The sequence below is a fragment of the Natator depressus genome, chromosome 1, assembly GCF_965152275.1.
Source record: "Natator depressus isolate rNatDep1 chromosome 1, rNatDep2.hap1, whole genome shotgun sequence".
Lineage (NCBI taxonomy): Eukaryota > Metazoa > Chordata > Testudines > Cheloniidae > Natator > Natator depressus.
In genome coordinates this window covers 77,775,732-77,801,258 of record NC_134234.1, presented here as the reverse complement: position 1 = coordinate 77,801,258, position 25,527 = coordinate 77,775,732, and the positions used below count along the sequence as shown (strand labels likewise).

At 40.1% G+C, this 25,527-nt stretch overlaps 1 protein-coding gene and 1 pseudogene across 5 annotated transcripts in view; both read left to right on the top strand.

Moving 5' to 3' along the window:
- The window catches only part of KLF12 (KLF transcription factor 12), a 351,939-nt gene extending 327,986 nt beyond the window's left edge, over positions 1-23,953 (top strand). For all 5 annotated transcript variants that reach the window (XM_074962008.1, XM_074962013.1, XM_074962001.1 and 2 more), the window contains one exon: positions 14,731-23,953. In XM_074962008.1, the coding sequence (XP_074818109.1) occupies positions 14,731-14,912 (182 nt within the window). In that variant the 3' untranslated portion in view covers positions 14,913-23,953. The remainder of the gene's footprint in view (positions 1-14,730) is intronic.
- On the top strand, positions 9,135-9,469 carry LOC141992695 (calmodulin-like; annotated as a pseudogene).
- Positions 23,954-25,527: the final 1,574 nt, after the last annotated feature.

The following is a 25,527-nucleotide window of genomic DNA, read 5'->3' as shown; positions in this document are numbered from 1 at the left end:
CGAACACCCTTGCCCCACCCCATGCCCTGTCCCTCCTCCAAGGCCCTGCCCATGCCCTGCCCTTTCGCCAAGGCCCCACCCCCTGCTCACTCCATTCCTCCCCCCATTGCTCGCTCTCCCAACCCTCACTCGCTCATTTTCACCGGGCTGGCTCAGGGGGCTGGGGTGCTGGAGGGGGTGAGGCTCCAGCTAGGGGTGCAGGCTCTGGGGTGAGGCCAGAAATGAGGAGTTCAGAGTATGGGAGGGGGCTCCGGGCTGAGGCAGCAGGTTGGGGTGTGGGAGGAGGCATGGGCTCTGGTCTGGGGGTGCAGTTCTGGGGTGGGGCCAGAAATGAGGGGTTCAGAGTTCAGGAGGGGGCACTGGGCTGGGGCAGGGGGTTGAGGTGCGGGGGGTGTGAGGGCTCTGGCTGGGGGTGCGGGTTCTGGGGTGGGGCTGGGTATGAGAGGTCAGGGGTGCGGGAGGATGCTCCGGTCTGGAACCAAGGGGTTCGGAGGATGGGAGGGGGATTAGGGCTGGGGCAGGGGATTGGGGAGGGATGCAGGCTCTGAGCGGCGCTTACCTCAAGCAGACAGTCAACGGCCCAGTTGCTGACCAGAGCTGCCAGGATCCCTTTTCAACCGTGTGTTCTGGTCGAAAACCGGACACCTGGTCACCCTATGAGGCACCTCGCTACCACTGGCCCTTAGCGCAAGGAAGTCTTGTCTGTGTCTGCTGTGGGTCCACTAGTCCCGGGCAACACGAGCACTCCCTTCTAGGCCTGTTCAGGCCCCACTCTCCATACAGGTTAGCGATAGGCACACTCCAGACGCTGAGCCCTCTGACTGTTGACCTGGAGTGTCCAGCCTCAGGTCTACTGGACAAAGCTTTGCTGCTTACAAAGGAGCAGTACACCCAGCTTACAGTTTCACATCAGATCACCGTTCTGCTTGACACACAGCACTTAGATAGGTTTCTAGTGAAAGCAAGTAAAAGTTTATTTAACCAAGTTTAGAGAGACAAGTGACAGCAAGTAGAAGTATTGGAAACAAATGGTTACATATAAAATAAAATCAGAACACACATTCTAGAACCTAGACTGACTTAACTAGATGCTTTCCTGTTTTATAGAGCCCTGCTCACCCAAAGTTCTTCCAGCCATTTACAGCCCGGCTTGGCTGTGATCCATTCATGAGACATTCATGTCAGCTTGCCTCCTTGATGAAAGATCCCGGGTGTCTTTGCATCCCCAGATATATCAGAACAGTCCATTGTCCTTATTCATAAGCAAGACATCCCCCTGCTGGTTGTTTTTTCCTGAGTACTCCTTTCTTGTAGATTTCAGTCTCTTAGTCAGCAGCTGGCTCGCTATGCAAATGAGACTACATTGTCCAGAGAGGTAGATAAGCATCTGTTACCCCCTGCTTGAAAGGAACCTGTCCAAGGTATGTCACCTCCTGGTTACCTGCCTTAAGAACGTAATTATCAGTACAGACAAATAAATATTAAATATTATCAGTACATACATTTCACAATGACTGTGAGGAGCAGTAGGCTACTGGCTCTTGGCAGAGATCTCACAAGCCACCCTTTCATGAGTTATTACACATATATCTGACACAGGGGACCTCTGTAAAATCCTGTGCACCCTCTGTGCCCTCTGTCAGTTGTCATCAAGAAGTCACTGGGTCAGAGACACTGTGCTCATAATTTTTGCCTTCATTTCAGGTAAATCTTACAGTACTTTGATGGAGAAATTTTCAGTTTACACTGGCTAATATTTAACTTTACAGATTTTTTATTTTTTTTATTTTTCATTAATATAATAGCAATGAGCAATAAGGTCAAATAGGTGTCTGAACCTTGGAGGGCGGGGGGTGAGGGTGTGTCATTGATCAATAGCATCACTCAGATTTGAGAGTAAATACTTATAGCCTTAGACATAATGAAGGCCATTTTTCAGTGTTGGGCTCTTCACCAGTGTTATGTGGAGACACTAAACTTTTCAGCTATGCATTTGTGTACCTGAGAAAGTGCCAGTATTTCCTGTGACAGAAGTTGTTCCTTTTCAGCTGGTTTGAAATGCCAGCCAAGTAGAGAGAGGGCTAGTGAATACATGGGTGTTTTGTTTAGTCTGTGCTTTTTCAAACTTTGCATTCCTCTCACTCACTGTTGCTCCATATATTATTTTAATATGAAAGGACACCTGTCATTAGTCTTTGTTCAGATTTTCCTTTCAGCGTTTCAGAGCAGACTTAAGAAATAGGAGGTACCAAAAAAGTTATTTTTGCTCTGTAGGTTTTAAAACTCCATTTACTACCTGTTTCTTTCTTTTTTTTTTTTTAAGAATTGTAAATGCCTTTTGCCAGCTGTACATGACAGAAATATATTTATTGGCTTGTAATCCCTTCTTTAGACAAATATTAAGAGGAAGCATTATCCTTTAGATAATCCGTTTGGATTTGGTTTTAGTTTTGTATAGTTTTGGCCTAGTCTAAAATTAACACATCTCTTTTCCCACTCCCTCCCCCATGCATGTCTTGCCTGCTCCCTTAGCTCCAGTCCTGCAGCCCTTCATGTGAATATAACAATGGGTTTAAAGGGCTGCAAGACCAGGCCCATATCCTGGGCTAGAAAACTGGAAATTTAAATAAACAAAACCAATTTATAAATTACTGTATTTTAAATAAAATAGGAAGTTATATTTGTCTTGGGTTCACTTTTATTTTCTAAGAAAGACTTTCTAAAATTTAGTGCCAGATTCAATAATCAGTAGAGTTTTTCACTGTGGAAACCAGTGCATCTCATGGAAGTCCCCACTTGTAGGCTTCTGGTTCTTTCTTCAGGCTGCTGCAGCATGGAAGATAGCCAAATTCTTTTATTGAACTTAGAGCCTGATCCTGTTCCTATTGGTGTCAGTGGCTTCAGTGTCACAGGATAGGGCCCATAATATTTAAAAATTAGGCATCAGATAGCTCATGAAATTGACAGTGGGCTATGGGGATTGACTTCCCAGTTCTACTGCATCCCGGGTAGATAGCATCTAATAGCCTGATAGGGTACATCTACACTGCAATAAAAGACTCATGTGACAGCCATGGCTGGCCTGGGTCAGCTGACTTGTACTGATAGGGCTCAGGCTGCTGGACTATGAAATTGCAGTGTAGACATTCAGGCTCAGGCGGGAACTCCGGCTTTGGGACCCTCCCCCCCACGCAGGGTCTCAGAACCTGGGCTCAGCCCAAGTCTGAACATCTTCACTGCAGCTTTATAGCCCTGCAGCCTGAGCCCCGCAAACTTGAGTCAGCTGACCCAGGCCATCTGTAGGTCTTTTACTGAAGCGTAGACATACCCATAGCCTGGGTGTAATGAGATGGATCTCTTAGTCCAGTTCCTCATGGGCAGCAGTCCACATTACAAAAAGCTAGTACTTCCAATTCTCATCATACAACCTCTCTGCAGACAATTAAATTATTTCATTGATCTGGAGCTGTTTGTGAGCACTAAATTCACCTTAAGCACACACAGAGCAAGGGAATAATTATTCTGCATTGTAAGTCTGATACGGTGCCAACATGGAAAAGTGCCCACACTTACTCCAAAGCACTTTGTTGGGAATGATGTAGGAAAGTGAGTCTAATTTTATCTGTGATTGCTCTTGTCTCTAGGTTATGAAAAATATTTGCAGCAATGCCTCTTGACTTTGTAAATATGAAATGCATAGGGGTTTTGTCTGTGCATGGCACAAGGAAATACTGATTTTTGTTATGCAGAATAAAATCTTCTCTGATTTATCACTTAATATTTTACCTTCCAGAACTACAGTTCTTACAAATTCTTATGGACAGATTGTAGTCCAGGATGCACAGCCACAAAGCAGCATAAAGGACAGTAAAACCCCTCCACTCTTACACACACCCATGGGTATGTCTACACTATAATTAAACACTTGCGGCTGACACATGTCTGCTGACTCTGACTCACTGGGCTTGGGCTACAGGGCTGTTTAATTGTTATGTAGACATTTGAGCTCCAGCTGGAGCCCGGGCTCTGGAACCCTTCCCCCTCACACAGTGTACATCAGAGATGCCATGGCTGTCATACAAATGATGGTTGGAGACAAATTCCAAACCTCTGATGTACTAGGGGCAGGTCCTGAAAGGACCTGATAAAGCTAATTCTGTAAGTGAAGTCTTTGACAGATATGAGAATAGTAACTCTGTGAAAACTGCAGAAAGACAATGCCGGACAGGATATAAGGTTGGATGCAAGAAATACTAGATGATTGGTGGATGCCCTTGTGCCTCCATGGAAAAAGTTTCTAAACGTGGTGTCCAACAAGAAGTCACTTGTAAAATTCCTCTGTGAATATATCATTCCAAATGCACCTGAGAGTGTAGGAACACACCCAACACAAACACTCCTTGCTGGAGGCTTTTCCAGTGGGGAAATAGCAAAGTCCATCACCAGTAGAGGTGCTGAAGAAGCCCAAGACTTGCATAGTACTCAGGAGGAAGTGGACACAAGGATGCTTCTGAATGTTGTATGTGCAACCTGGCTTTTGGGTCTTTTGGTGTCAAAGGAATCATAGTAATTAGGTCACCTGATAGAGATATTTTGGTCCTTGCTGTTCACTACTTTCCAAAAATGGAACACATAGGTAGCATGTGGATTGAAACAGGCACCATTATTACCAGCACAACTGACAAGGGTCGCTTTATATCTGTGTGTGCAATTTGTGATGTGCGCACTCGTGACTTCAGCAGCTTACTTCCTGCTGTACACACATTAACAGGATATGACTCTGTGTCATCCCTATTGGATTTTGGGGGCAGGGGGAAGGAATGTGTGTTTAATGTTGTCAAAACAAAGGTATCTTACCACTTCCGAGATCTTGCAAAATTGGGAGAGAGTGATGGACAAACTGCAATTTCTGCAGCAAGGAAGTTGGTAGCCGTGCTGTATGACAAGAGCGAGAAAGAAAAGGAGACCCACAGAGGCCAGAATTGCTTGCCTCTCAATCTCTCCATCAAAAGGGACAAGTCACTGGCCAAACTCCCCCCCATGTGATGACAGTTGAAGAACATGTCAAAAGAGCATCATGAGCAAGCCAAGATTTAAATGCCTTTGCACACAGGTGAACCAGATATGGGATCACCATTGCAATATGGATGGCAAAATGTGGATGATGAATTACCGCCTGTGTTCCTTTAGGGTCCAATGGTACCTTAACGTCTACAAGATCATATTTGGGCCTATACCAGTAAGTGTCACTGCACAAGAAACTGAGTCTGTAGTTGGAACAATCTTCCCTGCACACAGTGTGCATCCAAGGCAATGAAGACTACGGTAACTCTCAACAGAGATCATAAAGATGAACACAGTGATGATAATGATGTTGACTAGAAATGTCACCGGTGCTGTTACATTTCAGTAATACCTGTACAAATTTATTATTAGAGTTTGTTGTTGTGGTGCATGGAGGTCACAGAGAAATTAACTTTTATGTCTTGAAATAATACATAGGGTCATTAACATAACAAATGAATGCAAATATTTCAAAGTAGTCATTTTAATGTGTTAGTGGTGTCATTGTTTATTCCCATTTCTAAGGTAATGGCACCACTTGACAGCTCCACAGGATTCCTCATCTTGAAGTAGATGTAATAAGCTTTCAGATGATGCATGATGTGCATGTGTGTAGAGTGAGTACACTTAGTCATTCAAATTGGTGGTGTCTGCCACTGGCCTATTTAATGAGACTGTGAATAACTTGGGACAGCGCCCATCTCATTGTTCTGTGTTTGTACAGCACCTAGCAAAGTGGGGTCCTGATCCATGGCTAGAGCTCCTAGGTGCTACCACAACATATATAATAAGTATTGTAGTTTAACATCTTGAAGAGACTTGCCTGGCTGGGATCTGATCCTGCAAATACTACTGGGAGTGTTGCAAGATCAAGCCCTTGTAAATTTTACAAGATTGCATTTATTGCCAGGCAGAAGTACCACTTCCATTCTGTGAACACCTTGGATTCTCTAGAAAAGTGTATTTTCTTCTGCAAAACTTTTGAAACCTTTATAACTTTATTATTACCTTTGATTTAATAATTATTATCACTCACATTAGTGTTAACTATGTGTTAAGCATCAGCAATGTGATTGGCACTGTGCAATAGGTAAAAGATAAAGAATCTCTGTCCCAAAGAGTTAAGTCTATCTGTCTGTCTTAGAGTATTATATAGGTCCTATCAACATAGTGAGTCAAAAACCTGAAGAGTCAAAGTAAAGCAGTGATGGTGCAGGGTTTTGGTTTTATTCTCCTCTCCATTCTTCTGATACAGACACAGTAAGTTGGGTATAACTTTGTGCGTTTATTTCCCCACATTATTAATGGCTTCTTGTGGGCAAGGCAGAAGAAGAGATTTTTTAGGACAGTTTGAAGGAGAGAAGGGTGGTGAGTTGGCAAATGAGAACAAGCTGGTCATCGTATGCATAGAGGATAGTGTGAAACCATGCACAAAGACAGGAGGCAATAAATATGAATGATTGTGAAGTGGAGGGGACACAGTGGATATAATAACAAGTAAGAGCCATGCTATAGACCGGGGCAGAGTAATACAGGTGAGAGCAAGAGCTATATGTAGAGGGAACATGTAAAGATAAGGAAACATAAAAGTAATTGACTTTGAATTGAATTATCAGTGACTGAGAATATAAATAATAGCATTAAGAATTGTCAAAAGCATCATGAAATTCCCTCTGTTCTATTGGATGTAGATTTTATACTTACTTTTAATTGGGGAAACTGTTTTATCCCAATTTGCACATGGAGAAACTGATTCCCTTTCCCAAGGTCACACACTGAGTTAGTGTCAGAACAAGGAATAGAACCCTGAATACTAAGTCGTATGCCCCAATCAATTATGGTAGATTATGCTCCATCTCAGTCTTATAATTTAGTTTCCCAAACTTGCTCAGCTGATATAAAACACACGCCCCTTGTCCAAGAGAGATGCTGTTGTCATGCTGTCTGGAGTGGCTCACAACCATGAGTGCCTACCTCAGGGCAGACTGTCAAAAACAGGACAGATACCCCAAACTAGTGGTGTGTTCTGTAATTAGATTTCACCAAGCCAGTAAAAAATGTGAACTCCCGAATCACTATAACAATCCTACCATGAAGTCACAGACAGTCCCCTTAGACTCTCCAGTCTATCTTACCACCAGGACAAACCGGACTTCGTGATAAATGGTTATTTACTCTGAAATCACACAGTGGTCAGGAAAAAGAAAAGTCGTACTTGTGGCACCTTAGAAACTAACAAATTTATTTGAGCATAAGCTTTCATGAGCTACAGCTCACTTCATCGGATGCATGCAGTGGAAAATACAGGGGGGAGATTTTATATACACAGAGAACATGAAACAATGAGTGTTACCATACACACTGTAACAAGAGTGATCAGGTAAGGTGAGCTATTACCAGCAGGAGAGAGAAAAAAAAAAACCTTTTGTAATGATAATTAAAATAGGCCGTTTCCAGCAGTTGATAAGAACGTGTGAGGAATAGTAGGTGGCGGAAATAAACATGGGGAAATAGTTTGACTTTGTGTAATGACCCATCCACTCCCAGTCTTTATTCAAGCCTAATTTAATGGTGTCCAGTTTGCAAATTAATTCCAGTTCAACAGTCTCTCATTGGAGTCTGTTTTTGAAGTTTTTTTGTTGAAGAATTGCCACTTTTAGGTCTGTAATCAAGTGACCAGAGAGATTGAAGTGTTCTCTGACTGGTTTTTGAATGTTATAATTCTTGACGTCTGATTTGTGTCCATTTATTCTTTTATGTAGAGACTGTCCGGTTTGGCCAATGTACATGGCTGAGGGGCATTGCTGGCATTGCTGGCACATGATGGCATATATCATCTACCAATGTGGCCCACCTTGATTATCACTACAAAAGGTGTTTGTTGTTTTTTCTCACGACAGCTTATGCTCCCGACAGCTCACGACAGCTTATGCTCAAATAAATTGGTTAATCTCTAAGGTGCCACAAGTCCTCCTTTTCTTTTTGCGGATACAGACTAACATGGCTGCTACTCTGAAACAATGGTCAGGTTGCTTCCAGTCGCAGGATACCAGACACTTACCCTAGATTGGTACCCTAGATCTTACCAATCCTTATCAAAGTGAGTAAGTGAGTGAAGGTCTGAGCACAGGGAATCAGGATCTGAGATCTGTAAGTTTAATTCTACCATTCACTCTTTCTGGGGCCTTGAGAAAGTCACTCTCTGCCTCAGTTTCCTTATCTGCAAAATAAAGATAATACTCACTCACTTAATAATACTGACCTCCCAGGTCTGTGATGAAGCCTGATTATTGTAAAGCAATAATCATTTTTAAAAATAGGTTTATAAAGCACTTTGAAGAGGGAAAATGCTTTAAGTGCTGTTGCTTTTCATTAAAAATTCAAAACTTTTTGACGCTGCTGTTTAAAATTAATTTGAATAAAACTTAAACGATGTCATTTTTTTGCCTTTATACTGCTTCTACAATCTGTTGTCGTCCTCTGGGAGTGCCTAAGGCAGCAAATTCTATAATGGCCATTTTGTTGTAAAGAGATTCTTGAACTGTTCAAACACTTTACATTTGTTGGGGTCACTCCCAAACTTAGTCATCTGTTGTCACTGTCAATTTGTGAATCCCAGCCCAACCGCTGTATCAGTGTGGGTGTGGTGGGACTGTACTCTCCCTTTCGGAATTAATTTGATGGTGATATAGGCACTGCTGCTGGATGACACAGGTACTCCACACTGGGCATTTTGTTACAATTACACTGCAGCAATAACTTCCTAAACAGTGAGAAGTAATTGTAAGCCTTTGCCATGGATTTTCAATATGGCCCCGATCCTGCAAACACTTACACACGTGTAACTTTATTCACATGAGTAAGCCAGGGGAAACAATCCTGCATTTGGCCCCTTCCCACCATTCCCAAGAGGAATCTTCCTGCAGTCGTATGTTTGATGCTGTCTCATCTGAGGCCTGTGGGCTTGCTGATCAACTGACAGAAGAGCAGATTGAGAATTCAAAGAAGCCTTTTCACTATTTGACAAAAATGGCAATGGTGCTATAACAGCAAAGGAATTGGTGGCAGTGATGTGGTCATTTGGTCAAAACCTAACAGAAGCTGAATTACAGGATATGATCCTTGAATTAGATGCCCTGATGGCAATGCAACAATTGATGTTCCAGAATTTCTGACAACGAAGGCAAGAAAAATGAAAGATACAGCGTGTGAAGAAGACATTAGAGAAGCATTCTGTGTGTTTGATAAGGATGTCAATGGTTATATTACCGCTGCAAAACTTCATCATGTGATGACAAATTTTGGAGAGAAGCTAGCAGATGATGAGATAATTAGGGAAGCCGACATAGATGATGATGGTCAAGTAAATGATGAACAATTTGTAGAAATGATGACAGCAAAGTGAATACATCATATAGAACATGCATATATAGATCAGCAATGTTACAGATATGCATGTTTGTAGGACTTAGGTACATGTTTGTCTGGGGTTTTTTTTAACTTTCTAGGGGCTAGATCCTTAGGTTCTTACCAAGGGAATACTCCTGCTGATAGCTGTTAAAGTACTGTCTGAGTAAGAACTGCATAAATATTCCAAGAGATTGCTTTAGTTTAGTGGGACTGGGCATGTGGAGATTCTGCCACCACTTCTGAGATAAATTGGTAGTAGACCTACTTCAGTTGCATCATTCTACACAACAGATTATGTTCTCTGCAGTAAATTTAGGCCTCAATTAAATCTGTGCAACTCTACTCAAGCCAGTTAGGTTACGTGGGTATAGGAGGGCAGCATTTAGTCCCCTGTTTTAAAACTCTTCTCTTTCAAATCAGACTCAATTTTCAGGTGTTTTGATTATTTATTTTTTTCTTATCAAAAACAGAATTTTATCATTTGGCTATTTCACAAATCATAAAAGTTAGAGGTGGAAAAGACCTAGGTGATGCAGCCCATCTTACTGCCAGTTCATATTATTCCCTACAGCATATTTTCTAGTGCATTCAGTCTAATTTTTAAAATGTACACTATCATCAGTCTTTCAAAATTATGACTACTGTTGTAAGAAGGGTCCGCAGAAGAATGGTGAAAAGGATGAGAAGCATGGGAAGATTTCCATGCGGCAAGAGATTGAAAAAATTGGGGCTGTTTAGTGTAGAGAGGCAAATAAGACAGGACATGAGACCAGTGTATAAAACGATGAATAGGATAGAGAATTCCATCCAGGAATCCTGGCTTATCCTTTCTTATCATATAAGAACAAAGGAAATCCAATGACACTGAAAGGCAACATGTTTAAATTGAAAATTGGGACTTTTCCCCCCCACAATGGAATTACTCTGTAGAACTCATTGACGCAGTTTATCATTGATTCAAAAAGCACAGGAAGTTGATATATTAGGGCTGTCAAGTGATTTAAAAATTAATTTTGATTAATCGCAGTTTTAATCTCATTGTTAAATAATAATAGAATGCCATTTACTTAAATATTTTTGATGTTTTCTGTATTTTCAAATATAAGCTTGGTGCTGGGCTTCAGACTTGTTCGGGGTTTCAGCCTCCCGCAGGGCACCAGCCTCCAGTCTTCAGCCCCCACTCTGCCCGCAGCGCTCCAGGCTGGGGTTTCAGCCCTCCTACCACCTACAAAGCTGTTGGGGCTTCAGTCCCCCTCCTTCCCACAGAGCTCTGGGCTGGGTCTTCAGCTCCTCATGGCACTCTGGGCTGGGTCTTCAGCTCCTCATGGCGCTCCGGGCTGGGGTTTCACTCCTCCTACCATCTCCAGAGCTAGGACTTCAGGCCCCCTGCTGCCCATGGAGCTCTGGGCTTTGGGCTTCAGCCTCCCTGCTGCCTCTGGAGCTGCATGCTGGGGCTTCGGGCTGCCCACGGAGCTCTGGGCTGGGACTTCAATGTCCCCTCCATCAACACCACCACCTTTGGAGCTCCAGGCTGGAGCTTCAGCCCCCTTGCCGCCGATGCCTCCCTCCCCACCCAGAGGTAATTAACACGTTAATTTTGTTTTCAGTTAATCACAGGTGATCAATTGTCAGCCCTAATATATATAAATTCATAGGGATTATTAGAACAGTCACAATTAAAATACATAAAACCTCTTTTTACAGGACATAAGCCAACCACTAACTGCCTGAGGGTAGAAAGAAATTTCCCCAAAGGCAGGTTATTCCATAATCATCTACAGGGGAATTGAAACATTTGACAGCAATCCCTGTTCCTGGGAAACGCTTCAGTAGAAAATCACATCAGTATTGCAGGGGAGAGTCCATATGACAAAGAGATCCCTTTTGATGCCAGGGGCTCTCCCCTGTTTACAGAATTTCATGAAATAACTATTTTAGGGTATCTGAGTGTCTGTGAATGGGGAGAGTGGGGGAGCACTTTCCTTAGGTGATTGATCTTATGGAAGTGGTCAGGTTAGATGGAGGAAAGTGATTGTTTAGGAATTCCGGGGGCTGGGAAATAGCTGAGGATAGGAGATAGGTTGTGAAAAGGTAAAAGCTAGATTTTGGCTAATTGATTGAGCATTGTGGTCCTTATTCAGTACATGCTTAACATGAAGTCAGTGGGACTTAAGCATGTGCTTAACGTTAAGTATGTTCTGAAGTGCTTTGCTCTGAGAGGTAAGATGGGTGGGGAGATAAATCATTTAATAACAATAATTAAGGTACTTGGGAGGGTAGCATCTGGACTAGGGCAAGGGATGTTTTGGACAGATATTAAAAATATTTGTGTTATTAATAGAAAGTAGAAATGACTAATTCCATTTTGGTTTTGAGTCATACCCGCAACTTATTAAACGTAATTAACCTTTCCAAACAACAGTAGAGTTATTTTGGACAAGAAAATCGACATTACTGACTAGAGGCTTCTCCTCCCACAATGGTCCTTTTTCAGTCCTACCTAATCCATTTAAACCATGCATTGCACGATAGTAGTCATGCTGCAGAACTCCACCAGCCACTTCTCTAGGACTAAAAGTGTACTCTCATCGAGGTGCCTTACTTTTGCTCATATTTTCTTACCTATCAGATTTCAATACAAAAACCAGGAAGCCCGAAGGTGGAACAGGACATTAGGGGCCAGGTCATCCCAGCCCAGTAAGGGAAAAATTTTGTAGCTTCATTGTTTTTTTTAAACTCCATTGATTCACAGGGTTGCAGCAACATACCCTCTGTGGCTCAGGTTTCTTCCTCCTTTTCCTATCCTCTCTTTTTTTTCCCATTCCTACCCACAGTTAGTCAAAGAGGAACGGGGTGATTCCAGGCTCATTCCCAGTACCTGTTTTTCCAGGGCTGAGCAGGCCGAATTTAACAGGAAGGAAGACTGGCTGCTGCAGCCGGAGTACTCCAGCTCAGTGCCACAGACCCACCTCCTTCCACATCTTCCACATACTTCTTACCTGCAGGGTTGTCACCTTAGGGAATGCCCCAGTGGGAGTGGTTCACTACTTATCTCTGGTATGTCTCCTTCCTAGTTGAGGGCAGAAGCCACTTCCCCTGGCCTTCCTCCTTCGTCCAAGTCAAGAGACATTGGGGCCCTTTTGTGGGAGGGAGGCTGTGATGGGGGGAAGGCCCTGAGTCTTACAGAGCTCTCAGGAGCTTCAGGTAATCTGAATATGATTCAGAAAATCACCCACACTCTGGCTTAATGTACTGCACTTAGACTACTGTATCCCCACTTTGCCTTGGAAGCCTCTACTACCACGGGAACCAAAAAGGTCTGTTTCAGTTAGTCTGAATGAAAAGAGATGTACAATGTGTTGAGGATGGGGGCACAGTGATGGAGTGACACATGCTGTAGTTAGAAATCATTCATATGACATGAGGAGATCATTGGTATAGATCTGCCAAGTCAGATGGAATATTGTACATTTGTACAGCATTCCACACCAACTGTTTGTGGTAAGGGGGTTTAAGAGAATTCCGTGGCAAATCTGAGTACGTTTTGTAGCACTTTGTCATTGGCAAGAACAAGTAGCCAGCCATCTGCCATTTAGCTCATGCTCATACACCTCATTTTGGTGCAGAATTTCCAGAGTCAGATGCCATGGACATCCAGAAGACAGTAAATATTCAGCATTTTGCATGCAATGGAGGATCACAGAATTAGATTGACAGAGTTCGTATCCTCATTGTTGCTTCCAGCTATGTATTGTAACCAAGTCAAAACGCAGAATACTGGATTGTCTTTGCAGTAATTGTTTTACTTCACCATCAGACGTAAGAAGCAGTGAAATTGTCGTGTGTTAGCTGGCATATAGGTATAGTATATCCTAGATGGTTTGCAATAGGTAAACTCTAATTAGCTCAAATGTTGCTACTGCTATACCTATATATGTGTGCAGCATATGAATTCTTTATAAAGTCACATGCTGCCATTTCATCTAGAGGTTTCAGGTCTTATCCCTCTAAAACATGGCAACAATTTTCTAAACTGGGAAATCAGTGAGATTTTTCCTTTGAAATTATAATGTGCTCAACAAGTGTTTGTTGACTTTTGGAGAGACACCTGCAGGGAGGTGGTGTAGGGGGCCAAGGTAAGCGTTCTCTCACTGTTTTATGTAATTGAAGTAGTATTTTGCTACTCATTTTGCTCAGGATTCCAGGGAGCCTAAATATGAACCAGAACAAGAGTGGCAGATGGTTTCTAATAAAGAAATCATTGAGGTAGAGATGCTTTTTTCCTCATAACACTGCTTGTGGCTGGCTGATTTAGCAACTGCAACCACAGTATACCTGATGAGTTTCAAAATTCTAATTCAATTTGCCAGTGGAGTTCCTTAAAGCACACATTTATGTGCACAAAACCACCCAAGATGGATTTCTTTATCAGTTTTTGATGCACACTAGACTGCTGAATATGGGAGATACCCAAGAGCAGTTAACATGTCACCACAGAGTGCTGGGGTGGTGATGAAATTACCTAACTTTGTGGCCTATAAGAGGAATAGAAATGGGTTTGCATAACAAAATTATTAATTTGTAAATGAATAAAATAGGGTTGTTTTGAATTATTCTGCTGGTATTGTATTGACTTATATAGAACCTGTATTATGCAGTGCAACTTTACTTTTTTAAGTACAACATTTTCCAGAGCATTCAGAATTGGTCTCACTCTGATCTCATTGAATTCACCCTAACTGAACAAGAACAAGGAAAGAGCCCCGCTGGTTGCTCTTTTTCTGTTTATTTTGAGAAATATATTTTATTTTTATAGACTTTATAATGTGCTAGTAAATGTTCTGTTGTGTGGTTTGTAAAAATGATGGAGCCTTTCTAACGAGAGACTTCCCTGTAGCATTCTGCCTTTGAATGAAAACTGAGGAGAGTCTGCTATTTTGAGAGCAGGCATGGACTGAGGAAGTGCAGGCTAAAAGGATTGCACTATTATAATGGCAGTGCTTGCACAAAGCTCTGTCCTCAGATTGCTGTTGCCTTAATCCAGTTGATTCTCTTAGTCATGTGACTCCTCTAGGACTGAAGAAATCTGGACCAAAATATTTTATCTTTTGGTACAGATTCAGAAAGTACAAATTTTGAAAATTTTCCTTAAACCGCCCAGAGGCCATGGGAGTGGGACGCATGGGCTTGAAGTGGCTGGGATCAACTGAATAGAAAGTCACTACGTGTTTTTTTTCTCTCTCTTGTCTATCCTAGGAGAAAAACCATACAAATGTACCTGGGAAGGGTGCACCTGGAAGTTTGCTCGCTCAGATGAACTGACAAGGCACTATCGCAAGCACACAGGAGTGAAGCCATTCAAGTGTGCAGACTGTGACCGCAGCTTTTCCCGTTCAGATCACTTGGCGCTGCACCGCCGTAGGCACATGCTGGTGTGAGAAACGCTACTTGTCAAGCAGAATATAAGAGCTGGGTCTCTTAACTACGTGCATTCAGCAGGGCTGAATCCTCTTCTACAGTGTTGACACAAAGGACATTCCATGATGTCCATACAAAAAAGCAGGAAAAGAAGTGCCACTCTTCTCCTTTCCATCTGAAGTTAAAGCCCCCCAGCATGGCAACCCCCCAAAATGTCATCATGTTCACCTGGGAGATAGCAACCTAAATGCTACAAAAATGGGCATTATTTTCCATACTGTGTCCTTTAACAACATTTTTGGCCTGTACATGTTCTCAGCTGTTGGACATTTTATTCTTGACAGTTATTGCTATTTTGATGATCAGATAACAGAAACCAATGACAAGAACAAGACCTCTAGACCTTTAGTATTCCATTGTCTCCCCTTTTTTTTTGAGTACCGTCTAATCAGTATATAAAATATCCCTCATCTGTGCTACAAACACGCTGCATGAACGTCAGCGAGAAGATTTTGCTGGAGAGGTTCCACTTTCTGAAGTGTAGGGGCACTTAAGCAAACTTTTGCAATAATGATGGTGGTGTTTTACTATTTCACCACAGTTTGTCATTATGACCTAAAGGACATGTAACCTTTTCTTTTTCTTAGATTTTTTTGTTGTTGAAGTCTGTAAAACGAAATGAGGTAGCAGCATTTCAGCTGAAGTACAGTATAAGCATCTGTGCTCTGCTGTGGATTTGTTTAGAACAGTTTGTATAGAAAGACCCCATCTACAAGCTACTGCTCTGTTCTCAAAGTGCAGTTTTTTGTCACCCAGGCATCCTCCCCTTCTACATCCATGTATTTGATTACAAGGAAACAGTGAAACAAATCTTATATCCACTTGCACCAAGATTAGTGGCGTGGCCGTCCATAAAATGGAATTGAATGTACCACTGCTAGTGAGGAAAAGCAGAAAAGAAACAGCCAAATCTCGAACAGATGAAAGCAATAATGAATGAAATGGCTTTCCAGACAAAAACATATTGAGGACTTCCAAAACCCAATCTTTGTACCAACTAAGGTGGTCGTAAAGAAATAGCACATTGGATTTTTTGTGTTATGTTGACAGCTTAAACTATTCTTTCTGATGTTTGTTGGCCTGCTAGGTACCACAGTTAAATATTTTCATTCCCATCAAATGTAATAGTTATTTTGTGGCTGGAAAGGTGAGATAGGTGAGGGTGTTGGGAAACCCCCACTGTTAATGGGTTAATAAAGTAGAAGAGATGTTCTCTGAAAGAGATGATCAACAGGGTGCTAGTTTCCTCACTTGGAAGTACAGGATAAGGAGACATTAGTCAACCCTCCAGTATGCTATAAATAGCCCTTCACATGGGATCCAGAGGTTGCCGCAGCAGGTTCCACCCAAACCTCCTTAGTTTACATGAAAGCAAATTGTTTATCATTCCCATGCAGCCCTATAATTGTGAACCAGTCTGTATTAATTAAATTATATGGTAAAGAGAGGAGGAACTCTTAGCAAGCAATTGTTCTTTAAGACAGAACAGGTTTTTTTTCTTCTTCGTGAGGATCTGTTGTTCAGGTCAAAGTGACAAAGAGGCTTGGTGAGATGTTGTGTTTGTTGAGATGTTTATAGTTTAGAGACAAAAAGTAAAGATACATAACACATAAAAGACAAAAGACACATAACATCTTCTGCAGTACATTTAATTATGAACACTTGGTTCCAGGAACGGCACAAATTCATGATGCCACTTGATGCCATGATGTTTGACCAGTCTGAATTAACTTCTGATTCCTGAAATAACAATTATTATGTTACAGAGCTTCTTAAATCAAAACAATCTTTAAGAAAAGTTCAACCAATAGCTGAGGAAGGCATAACTGTAAACACTAAAACAAGTGCAAATAATTGAAGAATAACTGTATAAAGATTGACAGGCCCAAACTTTGATCATCCCTAAATATATTTGTAAATGTTTTCCTTATACTGAACAATTGATCAGCTCTCCCAAATAAGGGCTTCAAGAGTGTTTAACTCCAGCTCCCCAACTAAAAGAGCAGCACCAAAAAAAAGTCTTTATTGTCACTTCATGAGCTTGCCTCTTCCATGTCTCGTTTCCTGTCCTACTCTCATGATCAGGTAGGTCATCCAAATAAAAAATAAAATTTCAATATCTAGCCTTCTCGTAACCAGCACTGGAGACCCCAGCATTGAGAGTGAAAGGGACAGTGTAACAGGCTGTGACTGAAACAAACCTAGAGCACACAATAGGTGGGTGGGTTGTCATGGGGTCTCCTGACTATACAGCTGAGCTTTTACTACCAGTGTTGCATCCCTCATATAAAGGATTGATTTTTTCAGTGTATGTGAGATATCATTAGCATTGTCTGTAGGTTACATTTTGGACCCACCTGTATTAACTTCAGAGTCCTCTTAAATGTACCACTCCTTCTAAAAACTTCGGAACAGGGTTCAAGCACAAGTCAATGTATGAGATTTCCTTTAATGCACAATCAGCAATTACTCAAGTAGCAGTAATTAAACATAAGGAACCAGAATTTATTTTTGGCTGGTCTTTACTGGTGCACAAAAAAATTCCCTTCAGCAAATAATGTGGTGTCTCTTCTTTTTTTTTCTCTTTTTTCTTTCTTTTTTTTTTTTTTTTGGAGCTAGTTTATCTTTAGAAAACAAAGTTTATTGTCCAGAAGGAGATTGATAAGCCAGTCTGGGTAGTTTTCAGGAACAGCAGTAAGGGATGTCATCATTTCTCTCATCTGGTTACCTATTCATTTACATATTAAAAACACTGCAGCAGATAACAGAAAGGGCCTGGTTGTACTCTGGATTAGAGCAATGTGAAATGGGTAAAGCCATTAAATTCAGTGGAGTTACACCAGCGTAAAGCTAGCATAAGGGACATCAGAAACAGGTCCAGAGACAGAAGTATCAAATACTGGAGTTTTCAGACAATCCCTCTTGACGCATTCTCCAGTTAGGAAGATTAAAATAAAACATATGTGTGTGAAAGAGCTTTCATATTGCTATTCTATGCAGACAACCTCTCCAATCAGCTATGTCTGCTTTTGGGGTTTGTAGGTGCCCACTGAAATTAATGGGGAGCTTCACATGTGTATTTGAGCGCACAGAATTTGGCCCAGTATGTTTAGTGAGACCATTTTTAATGCTTCTGTTCTTGGTCTGAAATGATTTAAGAGAAGTTATCTTTGAAGAGAGAATGTCGGCAACCCACAATGTTCAGATCCAGATCTGAACTTCCTCTGACTCCAGCAGTGTTCTCAAACCAAGGGTTTTGGTTCAGAGCTACCTCCAATCTTTTGCATTCATGTAAAGTCTGATATTGCCTATTATAATTTCCTCTAAAATGCCAAGTTCTGTTGCAAATGTGCAACTTGAATGGCTTACAATATAAACAGCATGCAGGAATATCTGGTGTCATCTTTGCACAACACACTAGATCTGTACACATGCAGTTGTAAAACACAAATGTGAACCATCCCATTCTTGCAATAAGAGCAAATTTTTATCCTCCTCAGTGTGAATAAATAGTAGACAGGAAGTACACTGTATGCGTTACAGCTTGCATGTGCACCTATGCTACAAAGTGCTACGCTCCAAGTGATTTTAAAAGGCTGCTTTTGGTCTGGACCTTAAAGCCCAGTCATCAATAGTATCTGAAAACATATTGAACAAGTGTTCTCTTTGATACAGGATTTTTTAAACTTTACATTTTCATTACTTTTTTTAAACACCTGTACGATCCAGCACTTTGAAATCAGCTCATTGCAATGGCAGTTTATAAAGGACATGAAGATGCAGTATTCCTTATTCTCCACTTTCTTATACTTAGCACCATTAAAAGTAAAATAGGTTTAAACTAAGGTGCGTGTGAAATTGTTTGCTGAAATAATGTATAATGAAATTAACAGTGTTAAAAATGCCATCAGTAATATCGGTATTTGGGGTAAATTCACTATGCAGAGAATGGACAAATAGCTGGGCAACAACCCAGAAATAATAATGGAATAATAACAACCACACATCTCATTTTCCATTAACTGCATAGAAAAAGTACCCCAGGTTGTCATTGATAAATGTATCTTCTGATAATAAATATTCTTTAATGGAAAAATTCTCTTTCTGCTTTATAGAGGGTGGCTGCCTCAATATGGAAATGAGTTTACCACCTTTAAAATCTTTTTTTTAAAGAGGTCAGTGAGGTAAAGTGCATCTTCTACAGCATAGAAAAATAGAGCCCATTCAACATGTCCTCTCTGCCCCAATACACGCACACATCCACACCTGCATACAAACACTCACAGGTTCACATACCTCATCACATATGTAATCAGAAACACAGATTTAACCATGATTTCAAAACCAGATGAAGAATTGGAAATGTTTCGTACTGTAAAAGAAAATACCTTCACCTTATTAAGAAACCAGCTTGTATTACTGTATTATGCCTTTGCCTGTGTTTTATAACTGAAGATGTACATAAAGAAATTTCAAAACTGCTATATTTTCACAGTTTCATTACAGAGTAACAGTAACTGTGCAATGTATGCTTAGCAAGTCATGCCCATTGGTACTTTTAAATATGTAAAATCCTAATCAATTTCAGTAGCAATTCAGTTTTTAGTATGAAACCTAACTATAAGGATACTGCATCTTTAAAAATAATAGAATCAAGGTATTTTACTGTACTTGTAACAGTTTAAATATTCTGTAATATATGTGATAGTCGAAAAGTATTTTCAAACTTACAATTTTACACAGGTTGTAAATAGTTTAAATGAAGTATGTTTAAAAAAAACTTTTAGTTTTCATCACAAAAAATAAAATTAAAACCTGCACAGATATGCCTTGTAAAACTTACACACAGTTAAAGTATAGGAACTAAATTGTTACACTTTGTCAGAGCATGTTCAGTCTGTGCAAAAATGGAGTGGCCATTTGTCTTGGTTTATTGCCAACAGTGTTAGAGACAATTAAGCCATTTTGAGTCCTTGGAAGCTGAAAAAGTCCAAACTCAAAATGCCATAGTCTGAACAAGGTGAAAAACAAACAAAAAACAAGAGCAACTGCATTGGTGCTTTTTTTCTAGTCACTAAAGTGGACGAAAGATACAGTAGCAACAGACTCTCATTTAATTTATTTGTTGTGTTTATCTTCCCCTAGAAAAATGCATTTTGAATGAAATATTGCACATTTAAACAGATGGTCAACTCTTTGCTGATTCCAGGGAATGTAGTCTTTTAGGTACAGTTGCATGTCAAGATGAAGCGCTATAGGAAGATTATGACATTTCTAGTGTACATATGCTTGTAACAAGGACCACCCAAAGTCCATTTACAGACATGAAACAGAAACTGAAAGTGCCTGTTCATGAATATTAGAACTGATGGGATGTTCTTATACTTTTACACAGCAATAACTAGGAGCCTGTTATCAATAAAACAAAAATAAAATTACACTTGGACTACAATGATGCAACACAGAAACAAACACAAAGTGCCGTTTGTTTTTTCATTTATTGAGGTGATGTGCTAGAGCTTTTATCTTCTTTCTCTGGTCTGGTCTTTTCACAAGTCTGCAGGAAGGAAATGGATTCTAATTTACAGGTGAATCAGACACGCACACCTAGTCTAAATTATAGGTGGAGGTCATTGCCCAGCACTGTTTTGGGGATCCATTTATGTCCAATTTGCTTGAGAATCATCTGGGCATCCACGGTATTGCCAAGTGAAATAATCCAGAAAACAGCAATAAAACCAGTCTAACCCTAGCAACTGTTTCTAGAAGAATAATGCAATGCATTGTTTTTCAATGGAAATTCCTTTGAAAATCCTCTCCGTCAGCTTTCAACTCTTGAAACTTAGATTTCACGCATTACTTCTCTCTCCTTTTTTGACCTCTTGTGTAATAACCCTTTTATGAAAAATTTAGAATCACCAGGGAACTAGCTGAAATAGTTTAACAGTCGGCAAAGAATGGGTCACTCCCTTTTTTACATTTTGTGATAAGCGGATGGGAGCCTGGAGCATATTTAAATAACATTTGCAGATATTTTTTAAATGCTCTAGAGAGAGTTTTTTATGTTAAATGATCTTACTAATCAACTGTCCTTGACAATTACATTAATAAACGAATTGATTTTATTATAGAAAATGGCCAGCCATGACAACCAGGGCTTTTTCACGCTGTCTCTCTTTTTACATATAATCTTATACGTTTCTGACAGAAAGTTGATTAATTGATGTACTAATGGACTTTTAAAATATCTCAGTGGTGTCATTTCTCAGGCTTTTTCTGCTTCTTAAAACGAACCTCCTGAAGATCAGAATTTAAACTGAAGAACATTGCGTTCTATGCTTAAAGAATACAATGCAGAGCATATTTTAAAAATAGCTTCTCAATTTGTAACTGCAGTTTTGTCCATACTACATTTTGTGTATGCAAAAATCCACATTTGTGTGTGCTGTTTGAATGGTATATCATCTGCTTGATTTGCACAAACTGAGGCAGGATTCTGTGTACGCAAAAATAGTTGTTCAGAGAAAAACAGCAGGTGCAAATGTAGATACTGCTTTTGAAAATATGGGTCTATGTGTGCAAAAACTACTGCAGACATTCATGCGTGTCAGTTAAACATGTTTCAGTACCACTAGTTTAGTAACACATGTTTTTTAAATCATATCAGCCGTTAGTGGATATAATCACATCAGGACATGCACATATTTACTCTGTGTCATCCTGAATTTAATGTCCAGACATTAAGCACATAAAAGAACTCAGGGCACACTGGGGATGGTAGTAGAGCATCACAGAATATGTCAACAGAAGGCTGAATGGCTCCTGTTTTGTGTGTGTGTGTGTGTGTGTGTGTGTGTGTGTGTGTGTTTCCTGATGGAACACTGCTGGAAACTGGCCCCCAGAGAAAACTCCTTTAGGGGTATTGGTTTGCTGCAGCAGTATGTGTCAGTTGGCCATTCATAAGAAAGGCAGTATAGTTTTCATTATGCAAAAATGTGCAGTTCTTCTTGCTTCATTCTGAAATACACACACACACATACGTGCTTTTAGTTGAACTGATTGCCAGCATATCTCTGTAGTAGTTGTTGTTTTCATTGACGTTGGACTATAAAATAAACTATATTAGCCTTGTAGTGTCATTGTAGAATATTATGGACACACTCTTGCTCCTCAGCACAGGCAAAAATTCAGTGGGAATTCTGGCTACTATAAGAATACAAGATAGAGCTCCTACTGGTAGGGATTCTCTGGGGCACTGTTGTGTGAATTCATGATCTTCAATGTTTTCCAGAGTTTAGTCTGTCAAAAAATTTTAGCAAGCTGAAATACTAGTGACTGTAAAAATGCTTGATCTTTGTGTATTGTTGGACACATTGATTTGTTTCATGAGATATATCTTTGTATTTTTACCTTTAAAATACATTTACAAACATATGTAGTGTTCAGCATTGCGTCACACTGGTATGTGATGTGATTTTTATGGACTGTATTGAGACAAAGACCTGAGCCATACAGTTTGGAATCAGATTTAGGTACCAACATTCTCTAAATCCATGCCTGTCAGATTTGAGGTTGGCCTTATCAAAGAAACAGGTCTGAGACACAGTCTTTCGATTGTGTCTGAACTTGTCCAAAATTCAGACTAGGTTGTATCTTTGGTTCTGATTCAAGCCCATTTCTAATTGCCATATATATATACTTCTAAAGACAACTTCTTTCTCTCCCAATAGTTCTGTAAGTATAAATTCACTTCTTGTTTAGTGTAAACTCTCCAACGAACACCTACACAACACATTCTCTTTACCTGTTGTCTGTTCCTGAAAAATTATATCTTCCATTTGCATCCACAAGAGTACATACACAGTTATAAATGGCTAAATTGATTAAACTTCAGACATCAGGTCTTCAACACACCCCACCACCACTCCCCACCCTCCACACACACACACACAAAATCTCTCAAAGTGACTGAAGAGTTGAGACACTATCTACATGTGAGGTAAAAAATAATATTAACTTGAAGTGTTCCGTCAGCTGTGTTTGTGAAGAAACAAAAGAATAATAAAAAATATCATTCTTGGCCAAGCCAAACATGGATGGAGCAAATTCCACCATGATATTAGGTGTAACATTGAGGCCAGGGTTGAATTTGGCCCCATATTTTTCCCTTCAGTTAGGTCATTATTTTTGTAAGTGCCAGTAATTGTTTGTATGATCCTCTTGTGTAAAAATACAAAAACATCCCTAATTTACAAAACTACAGATTCGGGACTGAAGCTTCACAGCAGTGGAATAGTACATACAGTATCTGATTCTCTTTCCTAGAATATGATGTGAAAGGGTCACTAGTCCATAACCCGACAGAGATAAGTGTGTCAATAGAAAGTCCTGTACTGAAAAGAATTAAAACTACCAGTGCTAGCAAGCAGATGTATTAATTCCTTAAATCTTTCTTTTGCTTTCTTTTCAAAGGGTTTTAACTGAAAAATATTTCTTTAAAAAAAAAATCATCTAAAGATCTAATTTCCCAATAGTTTCCTCTGCATTTATATACTATGTAGTGTTTAGGCAACACCTATGTTATAAGTTTATTAATATTATGTAAGTGTTGTTCTTGTATTTATGTATAGTGTATGTACTGTAAATATACTCAGAGCTTTTTTCCTCTTACTGTAAAATGGTGATTTTTGCCCTATGATAATGTAAAGGGAGTCCCCTCATGAAATTCTGTCAGAGGATGACTATTCCAGTCTATTCTCAAAGATTTAAATGAAGAAGTGTTATTGTTTTTAATGGTGTCTCAGACATATTCTGTTGGTGCATTGCTTTTCTGTATTCAACTTTCCTATGAATTGAGCTGTGAACTGAAATAGAGTTTAAACCTTTAAATGTATGCATTTGTATAATTATCTGAATGGAGGCATGAAGGTTAAATAAAGCATTTTGTATAGAACAACCCCCCTAATTCTTACTATGGGTGACTCAGATCTTCTGAAATACAGTTATTCACTTTTTAAATTAAACCTTTGTTACAAAAATCTTTTCTGTAAACATATAGTGATTTTTAATAGATTTGTTAAGAAATGGATTTTATTTGCTTCTCTAAAAGCTACCATACAAAGTATAGACATGTTTGCATCTATGTAACGTGCGGGGGCAAATCAGAGTAGCACTCAGTGATATAAATGGGAAAGTCCTAGGATGATAAAAATAATTTGCTTAAATATGATTATTTAAGGCCAAATTTTCCACACATTTCCAGTAATGTTCTTATGGGGGGAGGGATAGCTCAGTGGTTTGAGCCTTGGCCTGCTAAACCCAGGGTTGTGAGTTCAATCCTTGAGGGGGCCATTTAGGGATCAGGGGCAAAAATTGGGGATTGGTCCTGCTTTGAGCAGGGGGTTGGACTAGATGACCTCCTGAGATCCCTTCCAAACCTGATATGCTATGATTCTATGAAAACGAGTTGAATACTTTTCTTTAAAAAGGTTAGCGTAATATCTTCTATCTATTCCTGGGTTACCACTACTGTATGGTATCTGAGTGCCTACTAAGTATTTAAAAATGCAAATATATCAGTCTCTCTCTATCTCTCTCTCTGTCTCTCCCCTTCTAGCCTGTAGGGGAAATAGCTTATAGACTAATTTATAGTTTCTCTGAATAAAGGTGTGTGTGTGACAGGTATCTATGTGAATGGATGCATTGTGTGTATGGGGAGAGGGGTGCACAGACATGAGTGGGGGAAAGAGAATCAATTCTTGAAGGAAAGCTGTGGTAAGTCAAAAAAATTAGGTTTTGTATTTAGTTTAGAAATTGGTGGGTTTCAGCATCATTCCGTAGTCCAGGGCCCGGCCCTGAGAAAGTTCTGTCTCCTGGACTCATGAGTCTCTCTCTCTAGTGCCTGGCTTTTCCATGGTTCCAGTGGACAGGCAAGTTCTACGTCAATTTGGGCCAGTCCCAAGGATGACTGTGAATACAGGACAGAGACTTGAACTGGACTCTGTATTCTTTGGTGAAATTTGTTCCTAAATATGAACATTTCCCTTTCCTTCACATTTCCATTTGTTCACTTTTAACTGGTATAATTATTTTTCTAATTGAAACCAGAGCTTTACGTGATTAAGGCACAGAAACAAATAAACAATGTGCTTTAGATTTGGAGACCTCTGGGCTTTATCAAAAAATGTGCATAAACCAAAGCCATACCCAGTAAAACATAATTACAGTCTCTTAAACCACTGACGTATTTTGAACCATATAGTCCTGTATCTCCCCCTGCTCAAAGTTATTACTGTTGTCTCCCACACAATATATTGTTTGTTCCCTTTTAGTGCTCTGCCTGGATTTAATATCTTTCTCTCCCAGCAGGGCTATAAGTATAAAATACATCACTTCCTGTTTAGTCTGTTCTCCAATGAACGCCTACACAATACACCCTCTTGACCTATTGTCTGATTCTGAAGTTATTTCTTCCATTTGCATGAACAATAGGCTAATTGTCATCTACTTTTCCCTTTTGTTTTTTTGGCTCAACGTGTTATTTGAAGTGCTGAGTCTGTTTATACTAATTAGTAT